The sequence below is a fragment of the Tamandua tetradactyla genome, chromosome 2 (assembly GCF_023851605.1).
Source record: "Tamandua tetradactyla isolate mTamTet1 chromosome 2, mTamTet1.pri, whole genome shotgun sequence".
Lineage (NCBI taxonomy): Eukaryota > Metazoa > Chordata > Mammalia > Pilosa > Myrmecophagidae > Tamandua > Tamandua tetradactyla.
The window spans coordinates 2,633,190-2,647,750 of NC_135328.1; the positions used below are offsets into that span (position 1 = coordinate 2,633,190).

At 43.9% G+C, this 14,561-nt stretch overlaps 2 protein-coding genes across 6 annotated transcripts in view; one reads left to right on the forward strand and one right to left on the reverse strand.

Annotated features, from left to right (window-relative positions):
- IPPK (inositol-pentakisphosphate 2-kinase) overlaps nucleotides 1-3,128 on the forward strand; it is an 80,251-nt gene extending 77,123 nt beyond the window's left edge. The window contains exon 13 of the mRNA XM_077138780.1: nucleotides 15-3,128. Coding sequence (XP_076994895.1) covers nucleotides 15-240 — 226 coding nt within the window. The 3' untranslated portion in view covers nucleotides 241-3,128. The remainder of the gene's footprint in view (nucleotides 1-14) is intronic.
- The window catches only part of CENPP (centromere protein P), a 387,615-nt gene continuing 375,664 nt past the window's right edge, over nucleotides 2,611-14,561 (reverse strand). For 3 of the 5 annotated variants that reach the window (XM_077138855.1, XM_077138872.1, XM_077138863.1), the window contains 3 exons: nucleotides 5,464-5,543; nucleotides 3,610-3,701; nucleotides 2,618-3,206 (listed from right to left, as the gene is read on the reverse strand). In XM_077138855.1, the coding sequence (XP_076994970.1) occupies nucleotides 3,076-3,206; nucleotides 3,610-3,701; nucleotides 5,464-5,543 (303 nt within the window). In that variant the 3' untranslated portion in view covers nucleotides 2,618-3,075. Of the gene's footprint in view, nucleotides 3,207-3,609; nucleotides 3,702-5,463; nucleotides 5,544-14,561 lie in introns of all 5 variants that reach the window. The other 2 variants (XM_077138878.1, XM_077138845.1) reach the window with 2 other exon arrangements.

Sequence of the window (14,561 nt, forward strand, 5' to 3'; positions counted from 1 at the left end):
ATTTTGTATTTCAGCTCTGATCAAAGGCCTGTCATCCCTTCGTCAAAATCCAGATTTGCTTTTTCGGTTTCTGTGCTGGACCTTGACCTCAAACCGTATGAGAACATTCCACATCAGTATAAACTGGATGGCAAGATAGTCAACTATTACTCAAAGGCTGTACATGCCAAAGATGACGCGGTGATGTCAGCGAGGTTCAAGGAGAAGGAAGACTGCACGTTAGTTCTCCATAAGGTCTGACTTACTGCCTGCGGCCACTCTGAACTGGAGCACAGAACGGGAAGGCGCAATGCGAGAGCTGTTTCTGGTGTGTTGGTGACTTCGGCTGTGAATGTTTTTGCTTTAACCTTTGTTGAAGTGTCACTGCCTCTCAGAAATGAGGCCCCAAGCAGCACTTCTTCCAGGAGAATTGGCGTGTGGCTACAAACCCAGCGGCGGGGTGTCTCCCAGGAGGGCGTTCCACACCCTCAAACACGTTTCTGTAAACCCCTGGATTTACCCTTCCTTCTCGGCCAGGGCTCACGTCTCGTTCTCTAGTGTAAAAAGCCTTATTGTCAAAACCCGAGGTTGGGATCTCCTGCCCCTGCACTCCTAATAGAGAAAACTTGAATTATCACACCCATCTTACAGTTTGGATTTTTAAGAAAATATTGCTACTGCTGGACCTGTTCCCCAGCTAGTTACATGGTTACTTTTTAAATACAGGCCACACTTTGAAAACAGGTTTTTAGGCAGAGTGTAAGCATTTTGGTCAGGACATGGTCGGTTTGAGCAGTCTAGTCTAGGGGTCCCTGTGCAGATGCTGCTGGGGCCAGGCCCTGTAGCGCCCAGAGGGTCAGCAGGCAGGTGAAGTGCAGGGCACTGAGGGACACCCCTTGTTCAGGCGTTCCGTCTTTTGTTTTTGATTCCCCTGAACGATTTTGTCTTTCCCTTTAAGGAGAGAAGGGGCGTTCTTTCCCACCTGAAGTTGCTGCTATAGGAGTGGAACCCAGAGCTCTGACTGGCCGTGTGGCCCCTGCAGCCACCCGACATCCTGGTGGCTGAGGGGCCCAGTGCCCTCTGCTGGGGATGCCCGAGCTGGGCCACGTCTGCCCCCCCCAACCCCGTCCCCCCACTGGGCTCCGCATGGAGGTGTGCTGGGTGCCGCAGCCCTGCGTGGGGTGGCTGCAGGCAGTGCGGAGACCCTGCTTCCTGAGGGGTGCCCCGCAGTTGGCGCCAGGAGGGTTCTTTTTGGAGCCACCAGAAGTGTGCCCGGCTGCTACAGAAACTGTCTAGAATCTTGACTTCAGTTTTTTATTCTATGGTAGGTTATAAAAATTGACTATTTATATCATTATTTTGAGGAACTAATGAAGGCTTACTGTAACATAATATAATATTAGTGAAACCATGGAATTGTTTGAAAATGCTACATGAAAAATGAGGAAAATATTTTGCTGACTGTAAATTTTTGTGGGAAATTTTGTGGTAATTGAGAATTACAGTTGTTTGAATCAAGCCAGTTCTAGAATTTCTTCAACTCTGTCTTATTGGCTTCTTTCTTTCTTTCACACTAAATACGAAAGGGTGTGTGCACACTTGGACACTGTATTGCCCTCCTCCTCTATTTGGAATAGCTGCATCTCTAGCACAAGTGCCCTCCTGTCCTTACGAAGATCTCCCGGGTCTTGGGGAGGGGCCTGGGTCAGTGGAGACCCTAAAGCCATGTGCGTTGAGCTCGGGTTCTCACAGGCAAGTTGTGGTCTCTGGAGACTGTGGTTGCAAATGTCTCCGCTTGAAAGGGCCTTGGCTCCGAGTACCTGTTGTGTTGTTTGTGACTTGGGGCAGCTGATGGCTTTTGACCTGGGGCTGGAGGCCCCCTCTGGGTGGCAGAGCCCGGCTGGCATTGACGGGAGGTGCCTGCAGTTGCCCCCAGCGTGGGGCTGCTGCATTCCGCTTGCTCCTGGGCAGCCCCAGCCGGGGCATGTGGGGTCGCTGTGTACCCCAGGCCGCTTGCTTGCTGGCTGGGAGGACTTGAACAGCTCCCCCGGGGGGGCAGGGGAAGGAGCTGAAGCCGTCCCCGCCCAGAGGGCTGCCTGCCCTGCTGCCTCGGACTCATGGGCCTGGACTGGGCCTGGCCGCGCGCCCTGTGGGCGCTGTTCCTGCCAACGGGGCTGCCTTGGCCTCCCCCAGGGCCCCAGGCTCCAGCCCGATGGCTCCTTCCTGTCTGTGGTGGTCATTTGTTTGCAACAACGATTTTTACTGATCCTAGTAGCATTTTAAGTGGGTGACTGAGGTGTTCGCTGCAGCCAGGATTATTATAGCACTTTTAAAGCTGTCGGTGGCCACGCCTTGATGAAGAACACAGCTTCTGTTCCTCTTGTGAAGAGGGAGCACTTCCTCGGGTGGAGGATTCTGCCGGTGCCGAGGCCCGCGTGAGGGGCAGCCCTCTCCTTGCTGTCCTCCTGCGGTGTTTAAGCTAACAGCTGTGCTGTTTCGGGAAGACCAGGAAAAGTGAATGTGAGGCGACCTGCTTGAGTGATGCCTCCCAGCACTGCTTTCCAACCCCGGAGGGCGAGAGGGGGCAAGGCGAGCCCAGCCTCGGGGTCTCAGTGGACAATGAAGGGTAGATTTAAGAGCAGGCAGGACCAAGGCCTGAAATGCCCACTGTCCCATGGAGACTATCTGAGAAATGTTTGAAAAATTGAGGCTAGATGCACATAATGCCTCCAAGGACACCCCTTCCCCAGGCAGCGGGGGTGGGGTGGGGTCCGCTGGGCTGTCTGAGCGGAGAGGCAGTCGGCACCACCCCACCAGGCGTTTTTAAGGATGCACAACCACTCTTGGCACACTGACTCAGATGTTCAACTTATTTAAAAAGAATACACTATATATGTCACTTTTATTTGGCATTTTGTATTTAAATAGCTGTATTTATTTTTCATGTCATGACAATTTATATATAATGTGCCATAATTGCAAAGATAGCATGTTTTAAGGTTTGGTTTCTAAATGAAAAATAGCAAATGTTTATATTCAATAAAATTACAAACTGCCTAGTGCAGAATTATTTCCACGGTGTTCAGTTCTTGAGAACTAGTCCTTCTTCTCCATGCATAATGATTTTATCAGACTCTCTAGAGAGGCTTCAATCCCCAGCACCCCCAGCAGGGTCCGGAAGCTGCGAGGGGCACTCTCTGTGACTCGCTTCCTGTCCAGCTGCAGGGCTATAAGGAAAACAGAAGACGGCCGTTGGGTTTCCTGTGTCCTCTTAGTGCTGGCCCCACCACGAGTGACCACTCCCTCTGCGGGAAGTGCGGGAGGCGCTGCCGTGAGAATTTCTGTGCAGGGTGGTCTTAAAGCATGAGTGAGACCTGGACTCCCAGGGTCTCGCCCTCAAGGGCCCAGGCTCCCAGCTAGAGGCAAAGATAGGGACGCCCTTTCTGGATGCAGCCCCAGCCCCCGCCTTTTGAGTGAGTATTGATATAAAAAATACATTTTTAAAACTGATGTGCATTAATGAGATTTTCAACTTTCAGTTCTTGCCATGTAAAACGAGATGGAAGAAATATTTAGTATGTTAAGAAATTACCTCAGAAATTGATACCAGTACATTAAATTTCAGGCTACCTTGCTGTGGGATTTTAGTTAGAAGATCCAGCTTTGGCAAAACCTTCCCTTCTTCATCTATGTGTATCCTCCAAACAATTACTAATTCAAACCTGTGGGAAGAAAAGAAAGAAAAAGCGTATCTACCCAGAGATGAGGGAAAGTATGGTTAGACGTGAAAGGATGCGCGATGTCATCAGCAAATGAAAATTAAGACCACAACAGATCCTACGTTGTCCCCACTTAGATGGGCAGAAATTAGCGCGACCTGACAAACGAGGTAGAGGATGCAGGTCAACAAGAACTTCGGATTCCAGTGGGAATATAAACTGGTGAAACGACTTTGAAAATAATGTGGCGTTGCTGGAATTTTACCCCTCAGTACATATGTGTGCTGGCTTGAAACTGTCATGTACCCCAGAACAGCCATATACCTTTAACCCTGTTCCAGGCATGTGGGCTCAGACCCATGCAGGGTGGGACCTTGAGGTGAGATTATTTCCATGGAGATGTGCCCCCACCCATTCCAGATGCATCCTGATCTGGGACGTCCGCGGCCAGACACAGACACAGACGCCTGGAGCTGCAGGAGGAGCCGGGAGCTGCCTGGACCCAGACCCGGCAGCTGCCTGGACCCAGACCCGGCAGCAGGGGCCACCATGTGCCTTCCCATGTGACAGGAACTCCGGAATCAGCCTTTCTTGAGAGAAGGGCTCCTCCTGTTGGTGCCTTAATTTGGATATTTTCACGGCCTTAGAAGTTGAACTTGTAACTGAATAACTCCCCTTTATAAAAGCCAATCCATTTCTGGTATGTTGCATTCTGGCAGCTTTAGCAAGCCAAAACAGTACCTGAGAGAAACTTGTGTGTGTGTACAGGAGGACAGGTACAGTAATGTTAGTCATAGTGGGAAAAACTGACATGCTCATACCTGTAAGTTAGAGAAATACAGTTTGGGGTATTTACCTAATGGAAAATGAGTGGATGACAGCTGCATGTGATACTGGAGCTGAATTTCAGAAACAGAATGTGGATTAATGAAAGTAAGTCCCAGAAGCACACATGGTCACTATTTTAAGGTTCTAAAGCAAAACAATACATTTTGGCATCTACACACAGGTCAGAAGAGCACACACACGCATACCTAAATACATAGGTACACATACAAAGGCAAGAGAGTGAAAAAACAAAACTTAGAACAGCGGCATGGGGTAGGAAAGGCACACAAGGAAGGATGAAGGGGAAAATGCTTTGTGATTGGCTTGAGCGTATGAACTTGTTTTTCCTTATTTCTGTTGCCTAATTTCTCAAACAGTTCTCATTACTCACTCTCTAATCTCCTGCTTCCGTCTCCTGTTTCTGGAGTAAAAGTTGGTGAGTATAGCTCTTCAGTTTCCCCCGGCCTCGCCTCCTTGCCCTCGCCCACAGCACCCCACAGGGAAACCCTCACCCGTTTCTTCTAGAGCCCACCTCTCTAAGAAAGATGGCCAGATGTCCTTCCCTCTTTCCGCTCTCCAGTAATAAGGAGCCTGGTTTGACCAAAAGAAACAGCTCCCGGTTTCTTACATCTTCTCAGGTCTGGTCCTGTACCCATACTGCGTGCTGTTCATTTCGAGTGTGAGTCCATGACACATCTAAAGCTTATCAGTTAGGAGGTTTACATTTGTTTTCTAACTCTTGTAAGCCTCACGGTAACAGGAATTAGAAGGCCTGGAGCTAAGGGAGCTGCCCAAGGCCGCAGGGTCCCACCCCAGGACCTTCCACGTGGGCAGTGGCCACGTGCTTGGAGAAAAGGGAAGGAACTGCTTAGCAGTGACACATGCCCTAGACAGGGAGGCCCGAGGAGTGCCCCTGAGCTCCGTGCTGGGGACTCACCCAGGCTGACTGGTGCTCCGGAGTCCCATGCAGCTGGAGGAGGCGCCTTCGGAGAGTTGTACCACATTTGGGTATTTTTCCTGCATGGGGGAAAGAAATGGTTACAAAACAAAACCATCAGGCGAGGAACATGAGCCCAGTGGGCGGGGGTGGGGGGGCAGGTACCTCTGTGGACAGGTGTTAAGGAAGTCACAAACACCAGCCTCACGCCATCCTTACCCTACCTCCTTTTCTATTGCGTGTTCTACAACTTGGGAGATGTTTAGTGAAAAGGCCAGAACTGGGAACCAGTAGCCCCAGATGCTTATCAGTTGTGGGCCCAGCCCCTGCGGTGGACACACCACACTCAGTATAGACTGGTCCTCTTCTGCCAGTAAGTGGGGCGAGACAGCTGCAATCCAGGCTCCCAGCCCAGAGCAGTTAGGGGCTCCTTTGGGACTCTTGGGGCTGTGACAGGGAGACTGCCTGCCCTCTGGACTCCTCTGGGCTGAAAGTTTCTGCAGTGTCCTGCACCTGTGCTCCCCCGCCGACGGTGCTGTTCGCACCCTAAGCGCGGCCTGTGCCCCAAGCCTGCAGCAGGATGTTGTTCTGATATGCTCAACTGCGAATTAAGGAAAACTTGTCTTAGGCACTTTTTACATTTTTCTTTTATTCTAAATCTCCTACTTTCTCCTCGCACCAGGCATCCTGACTGCCCTGGGAAGCGCCGTGTGGCTGCAGTGTTGCCATCGCCTTGTGCTGGCTGCCCTTGGAGTGCCCTGCCGCCCTCGCCACCCCACGCTGTCCACCACCAGTAGGGACCCCCAGCCTCCCAGTGTGTACTGGACTTCTTTTACTTTTTAATACAATTTTTATTTTGAACTCATTTTAGATTTACAGACAAGTTACAAAGACAGCAGAGTATCCTTCACTCAACTTCCCGTAATGTTAACATCTTACACCATCCGGGTGTGTTTGTGAAAACTAAGAAATGAACACTGCTGCAGTTCCATTTAACTCAAGTCTAGACTTTATTTAGATTTCAACAGTTTTTCCACTGATGTCCTCTTTCTGTTCCAGGATCCACTCCAGGATCCCACACTGCATTTCATTGTCATGTCTCCTGGGTATTAGAAGAAATACGAGACACTCTCAGTCTTCCCTTGTTTTTCGTGACCTTTACAGTTTTGAAGACCACGTCAGATATTTTGTAAGATGTCCCTCAATTTGGGTTTGTCTGATGTCTTCTTACAATCAGACTGGGACCATGTGCTCTTGGGAGAAAGATCCCAGAGTGTGCGTGCCCTTTTTATCCCATGTCGGGGCCGTGACAGCAGCATGGCCCATCCTGGGGATGTGGACCTGGCCGCTTGGTGGGAGTGGTATCTGCCAGGTTTCTCGTGGTAAAGGTGCTATTTTTCTCATTGAGCAGTCTTTTTTTTTTTTAATTTTTTATTAATTAAAAAAAATTACAAGAAACACAAACATTCCCAACACATACACTCAGCAATTCACAATATCATCACATAGTTGCATATTCATCATCATCATCATTTCCCAGAACATTAGCATCAATTCAGAAAAAGAAATAAAAAGACAACAGAAAAATATAACGAACAGAAAAAAAAAATTTACAGGCCATACCCCTTACTGATCCCTTTCATTGATCACTAGCATTTCAAACTAAATCTATTTTAACATTTGTTCCCCCTATTATTTATTTTTATTCCATATGTTCCTCTCATCTGTTGACAAGGTAGATAAAAGGAGCATCAGACACAAGGTTTTCACAATCACAAAGTCACATTGTGAAAGCTATATCATTATACAATCATCATCAAGAACATGGCTACTGGAACACAGCTCTACATTTTCAGGCAGTTCCCTCCAGCCTTGGATAACAAGGTGATATCTACTTAATGCATAAGAATAACCTCCAGGATAACCTCTCGACTCTGTTTGGAATCTCTCAGTCATTGACACTTTATTTTGTCTCATTTTGCTCTTCCCCCTTTTGGTTGAGAAGGTTTTCTCAATCCCTTGATGCTGGGTCTCAGCTCATTCTAAGCTTTTTCTCAATCCCTTGATGCTGAATCTCAGCTCATTCTGGGATTTCTGTCCCACGCTGCCAGGAAGATCCACACCCCTGGTAGTCATGTCCCACGTAGACAGGGGGAGGGTGGTGAGTCTGCTTGCTGTGTTGGCTGGAGAGAGAGGCCACATCTGAGCAACAAAAGAGGTTCTCTTGGGGGTGACTCTTAGGCTTAATTTTAAGTAGGCTTGACCTATCCCCTGTGGGGTTAAGTTTCATATGAACAAACCCCAAGACTGGGGGCTCATCCTATAGCTTTGGTTGTCCACACTGCTTGTGAGAATATCAAGAATTCAACTTGGGGAAGTTGAGTTTTCCCCCGTTCTCACCATTCCCTGAAGGGGACTTTGCAAATACTTTTCCACTCACTGATCAAATCACTCTGGGAATCATCAGGGCATCACCTGGACAAACCAACAAAATCTCATGTCCTATACAAAGTTCCATGTACTTAATGTGTTCAATCGACTATCTACATAAGTTATATTAGGAGATGCACTAGTCAAAGTATAGATTTGTACCAAATAAACATTTTTTGCTTTAGTCTCACATCTTAGCTGAAATTTTAAACTATTAAGTACCATCTATTTTGAGCACACTGCAGTAATGGCATTCTTTTGTTCTTCCTCATGCAAAAATATTTTTTAAATTTGTACATTTAGTCACTATCATTATACACTCTAGGCATTCCTAGATTCCACCATCTCAATCTTTATCGTCTATCTTTCTTTGCGATTTCATTTATGCCCCAGCCATCCTCCCTCTATCATTCTCATATGCAGCTTCATTCAGTGTTTTAACATAATTGTATTACAGTTAGGTAATATTGTGCTGTCCATTTCTGAGTTTTTATATTCACTCCTGTTGCACAATCTGTATCCCTTCAACTCCAATTACCCAATATCTTACCCTATTTCTATCTCCTGATGGTCTCTGTTACCAAGAAAATATTCCAAGTTTATTCACTAATGTCAGTTCATATCAGTGAGACAATGCAGTATTGTGTCCTTTTGTTTCTGGCTAATCACACTCAGCATAATGTCCTTAAGGTCCATTCATGTTGTTACATACTTCATAACTTTATTCTGTCTTACAACTGCATAATATTCCATCGTATGTAAATGTCACAGTTTGTTTAGCCAACTGTCTGTTGATGGACGTTTTGGCTGTTTCCATCTCTTGGTAATTGTTAATAATGCTACTATAAACATTGATGTGTAAATGTCCATTTGTGTCCTTGGCCTCGTGTCCTTTGAGTAGAGACAGCATATAGATGGGTCCTGTTTTTTAATCCATTCTGCCAGACTATGTCTTTTGATTGGGGCATTTAATCCATTAACATTTAGTGTTGTTACTGCACGGGTATTACTTTCTTCTACTATTTTGCCTTCTGGATTTTATATGTCATATCTAATTTTCCTTCCTTTTACCTTTACTCATAGTCTTCCTTTCTACACTCTTCTCCACACCTCTCTCTTCTGTCTTCGTATCTGTCTCTAGTGTTCCCTTTAGTATTTCTTGCAGAGCTGATCTCTTGGTCACAAATTCTCTCAGTGATTTTTTGTATGAAAATGTTTTAATTTCTCCCTCATTTTTGAAGGACAGTTTTGCTGGATATAGAATTCTTGGTTGGCAGTTTTTCTCTTTGAATAATTTAAATATATTATCCCACTGTCTTCTCACTTCCATGGTTTCTGCTGAGAGATGTGTGCATAGTCTTATTGGGCTTCCCTTGTATGTGATGGATTGCTTTTCTCTTGCTGCTTTCAAGATCCTCTCTTTCTCTTTGGCCTCTGACATTCTGATTATTAAATGTCTTGGAGTATGTCTATTTGGGGTACGCTGCACTTCTTTGATCTGTAATTTTAAGTCTTTCAAAAGAGTTGGGAGCTCTTTTACGGGCGGCTTCCTTGACCGGTTACGAGTCTCGGATCAGAGGGCTACCCAAGCCGCGGTGGTCCTCCCCCGCGGGCGGCTTCCTTGTCCAGTGGCGAATTCCCCAGGCCGCGGCAGCTGGTGACCGACGCCCGTCCCCCACGGGCGACTTCCTGGTCCGGTGGCGAATTCCCCGGGCCCGCTGCGGCCGGCGACTGACACCCCTCCAGGGAGAGAAGGGAATTTCCGACAGTGGCAGGGACTGGGTCCAACCAAACACCAATAGGGGAATTAATAAAGGAGCCACAGGGTACCCTCAAGCCGCGGCGGCTGACGCCCCCACCACGCGTGGCCCCACGAACCAACTGAGAGAATTGGATCGGAAATCCCCAGGCCGTGGAGATCGGTGACCGGGGGGATCCCTTCCAAACACGTGAGACAAACGTGTGCCACGAGCGCCACCTACTGGGCAGGATAAGAAAAACAGAACCCAGAAATTTCACAGAAAAATCTTACAACCTTGTTGGGTCCGACACCCAGGGAAATCTGAATAAATGCCCAGATGCCAGCAGCAGAAGATAACGGTCCACGCTCAGAAGATTGAGAATATGGCCCATTCAAAGGAACAAACCAATAGTTCAAATGAGATACAGGAGCTGAGACAACTAATGCTGAATATACGAACAGAAATGGAAAACCTATTCAAAAACCAAATCGATAAATTGAGGGAGGACATGAAGAAGACATGGGCTGAACAAAAAGAAGAAATAGAAAAACTGAAAAAACAAATCACAGAACTTATGGAAGTGAAGGATAAAGTAGAAAAACAATGGATACCTACAATGATAGATTTAAAGAGACAGAAGATAGAATTAGCGATTTGGAGGATGGAACATCTGAATTCCAAAAAGAAACAGAAACTATAGGGAAAAGAATGGAAAAATTTGAGCAGGGGATCAGGGAACTGAATGACAATATGAAGCACACAAATATACGTGTTGTGGGTGTCCCAGAAGGAGAAGAGAAGGGAAAAGGAGGAGAAAAACTAATGGAAGAAATTATCACTGAAAATTTCCCAACTCTTATGAAAGACCTAAAATTACAGATCCAAGAAGTGCAGCGCACCTCAAACAGATTAGACCCAAATAGGCGTTCTCCAAGACACTTACTAGTTAGAATGTCAGAGGTCAAAGAGAAAGAGAGGATCTTGAAAGCAGCAAGAGAAAAACAATCTGTCACATACAAGGGAAACCCAATAAGACTATGTGTAGATTTCTCAGCAGAAACCATGGAAGCTAGAAGACAATGGGATGATATATTTAAATTACTAAAAGAGAAAAACTGCCAACCAAGACTCCTATATCCAGCAAAATTATCCTTCAAAAATGAGGGAGAAATTAAAACATTCTCAGACAAAAAGTCACTGAGAGAATTTGTGACCAAGAGACCAGCTCTGCAAGAAATACTAAAGGGAGCACTAGAGTCAGATACAAAAAGACAGAAGAGAGAGGTATGGAGAAGAGTGTAGAAAGAAGGAAAATCAGATATGATATATATAATACAAAAGGCAAAATGTTAGAGGAAGATATTATCCAAACAGTAATAACACTAAATGTTAATGGACTGAATTCCCCAATCAAAAGACATAGACTGGCAGAATGGATTAAAAAACAGGATCCTTCTATATGCTGTCTACAGGAAACACATCTTAGACGCAAAGATAAACATAGGTTGAAAGTGAAAGGTTGGGAAAAGATATTTCATGCAAATAACAACCAGAAAAGAGCAGGAGTGGCTATACTAATATCCAACAAATTAGACTTCAAATGTAAAACAGTTAAAAGAGACAAAGAAGGACACTATATACTAATAAAAGGAACAATTAAACAAGAAGACATAACAATCATAAATATTTACGCACCGAACCAGAATGCCCCAAAATACGTGAGGAATACACTGCAAACACTGAAAAGGGAAATAGACTCATATACCATAATAGTTGGAGACTTCAATTCACCACTCTCATCAATGGACAGAACATCTAGACAGAGGATCAATAAAGAAATAGAGAATCTGAACATTACTATAAATGAGCTAGACTTAACAGACATTTATAGGACATTACATCCCACAACAGCAGGATACACCTTTTTCTCAAGTGCTCATGGATCATTCTCAAAGACAGACCATATGCTGGGTCACAAAGCAAGTCTTAACAAATTTAAAAAGATTGAAATCTTACACAACACTTTCTCGGATCATAAAGGAATGAAGTTGGAAATCGATAATAGGCGGAGTGCCAGAAAATTCACAAATACGTGGAGGCTCAACAACACACTCTTAAACAACGAGTGGGTCAAAGAAGAAATTGCTAGAGAAATTAGCAAATACCTCGAGGCGAATGAAAATGAAAACACAACATATCAAAACTTATGGGATGCAGCAAAGGCAGTGCTAAGAGGGGAATTTATTGCCCTAAATGCCTATATCAGAAAAGAAGAAAAGGCAAAAATGCAGGAATTAACTGTCCACTTGGAAGAACTGGAGAAAGAACAGCAAACTAATCCCAAAGCAAGCAAAAGGAAAGAAATAACAAAGATTAGAATAGAAATAAATGAAATTGAAAACATGAAAACAATAGAGAAAATCAATAAGGCCAGAAGTTGGTTCTATGAGAAAATCAATAAGATTGATGGGCCCTTAGCAAGATTGACAAAAAGAAGAAGAGAGAGGATGCAAATAAATAAGATCAGAAATGGAAGAGGAGACATAACTATTGACCTCACAGAAATAAAGTAGGTAATAACAGGATACTATGAACAACTTTACGCTAATAAATACAACAATTTAGAGGAAATGGACGGGTTCCTGGAAAGACATGAACAACCAACTTTCACTCAAGAAGACATAGATGACCTCAACAAACCAATCACAAGTAAAGAAATTGAATCAGTCATTCAAAAGCTTCCTAAAAAGAAAAGTCCAGGACCAGATGGCTTCACATGTGAATTCTATCAAACATTCCAGAAAGAATTAGTACCAACTCTCCTCAAACTCTTCAAAAAAATCGAAGTGGAGGGAAAACTACCTAATTCATTCTATGAAGCCAACATCACCCTCATACCAAAACCAGGCAAAGATATTACAAAAAAAAAGAAAACTACAGGCCAATCTCTCTAATGAATATAGATGCAAAAATCCTCAATAAAATTCTAGCAAATCGTATCCAACAACACATTAAAAGAAATATACATCATGACCAAGTAGGATTCATCCCAGGTATGCAAGGATGGTTCAACATAAGAAAATCAATTAATGTAATACACCATATCAACAAATCAAAGCACAAGAATCACATGATCATCTCAATTGATGCAGAGAAGGCATTTGACAAGATTCAACATTCTTTCCTGTTGAAAACACTTCAAAAGATAGGAATACAAGGGAACTTCCTTAAAATGATAGAGGGAATATATGAAAAACCCACAGCTAATATCATCCTCAATAGGGAAAAATTGAAAACTTTCCCCCTAAGATCAGGAACAAGACAAGGATGTCCACTATCACCACTATTATTCAACATTGTGTTGGAGGTTCTAGCCAGAGCAATTAGACAAGAAAAAGAAATACAAGGCATCAAAATTGGAAAGGAAGAAGTAAAACTATCACTGTTTGCAGACGATATGATACTATACGTAGAAAACCCAAAAAAATCCACAACAAAACTACTAGAGCTAATAAATGAGTACAGCAAAGTAGCAGGTTACAAGATGAACATTCAAAAATCTGTAGCATTTCTATACACTAGCAATGAACAAGCGGAGGGGGAAATCAAGAAACGAATCCCATTTACAATCGCAACTAAAAGAATAAAATACCTAGGAATAAATTTAACTAAAGAGACAAAAAACCTATACAAAGAAAACTACAAAAACTGCTAAAAGAAATCACAGAAGACCTAAATAGATGGAAGGGCATACCGTGTTCATGGATTGGAAGACTAAATATAGTTAAGATGTCAATCCTACCTAAATTGATTTACAGATTCAATGCAATACCAATCAAATTCCCAACAACTTATTTTTCAGAAATAGAAAAACCAATAAGCAAATTTATCTGGAAGGGCAGGGTGCCCCGAATTGCTAAAAACATCTTGAGGAAAAAAAACGAAGCTGGAGGTCTCGCACTGCCTGACTTTAAGGCATATTATGAAGCCACAGTGGTCAAAACAGCATGGTATTGGCATAAAGATAGATATATCGACCTATGGAATCAAATAGAGTGCTCAGATATAGACCCTCTCATCTATGGACATTTGATCTTTGATAAGGCAGTCAAGCCAACTCACCTGGGACAGAACAGTCTCTTCAATAAATGGTGCCTAGAGAACTGGATATCCATATGCAAAAGAATGAAAGAAGACCCATATCTCACACCCTACACAAAAGTTAACTCAAAATGGATCAAAGATCTAAACATTAGGTCTAAGACCATAAAACAGTTAGAGGAAAATGTAGGGAAATATCTTATGAATCTTACAATTGGAGGCAGTTTTATGGACCTTAAACCTAAAGCAAGAGCACTGAAGAAGGAAATAAATAAATGGGAACTCCTCAAAATTAAACACTTTTGTGCATCAAAGAACTTCATCAAGAAAGTAGAAAGACAGCCTACAGAATGGGAATCAATATTTGGAAACGACATATCAGATAAAGGTCTAGTATCCAGAATTTATAAAGAGATTGTTCAACTCAACAACAAAAAGACAGCCAACCCAATTACAAAATGGGAAAAAGACTTGAATAGACACCTCTCAGAGGAGGAAATACAAATGGCCAAAAGGCACATGAAGAGATGCTCAATGTCCCTGGCCATGAGAGAAATGCAAATCAAAACCACAATGAGATATCATCTCACACCCACCAGAATGGCCATTATCAACAAAACAGAAAATGACAAGTGCTGGAGAGGATGCGGAGAAAGAGGCACACTTATCCACTGTTGGTGGGAATGTCAAATGGTGCAACCACTGTGGAAGGCAGTTTGGCGGTTCCTCAAAAAGCTGAATATAGAATTGCCATATGACCCAGCAATACCATTGCTGGGAATCTACTCAAAGGAATTAAGGGCAAAAACTCAAACGGACATTTGC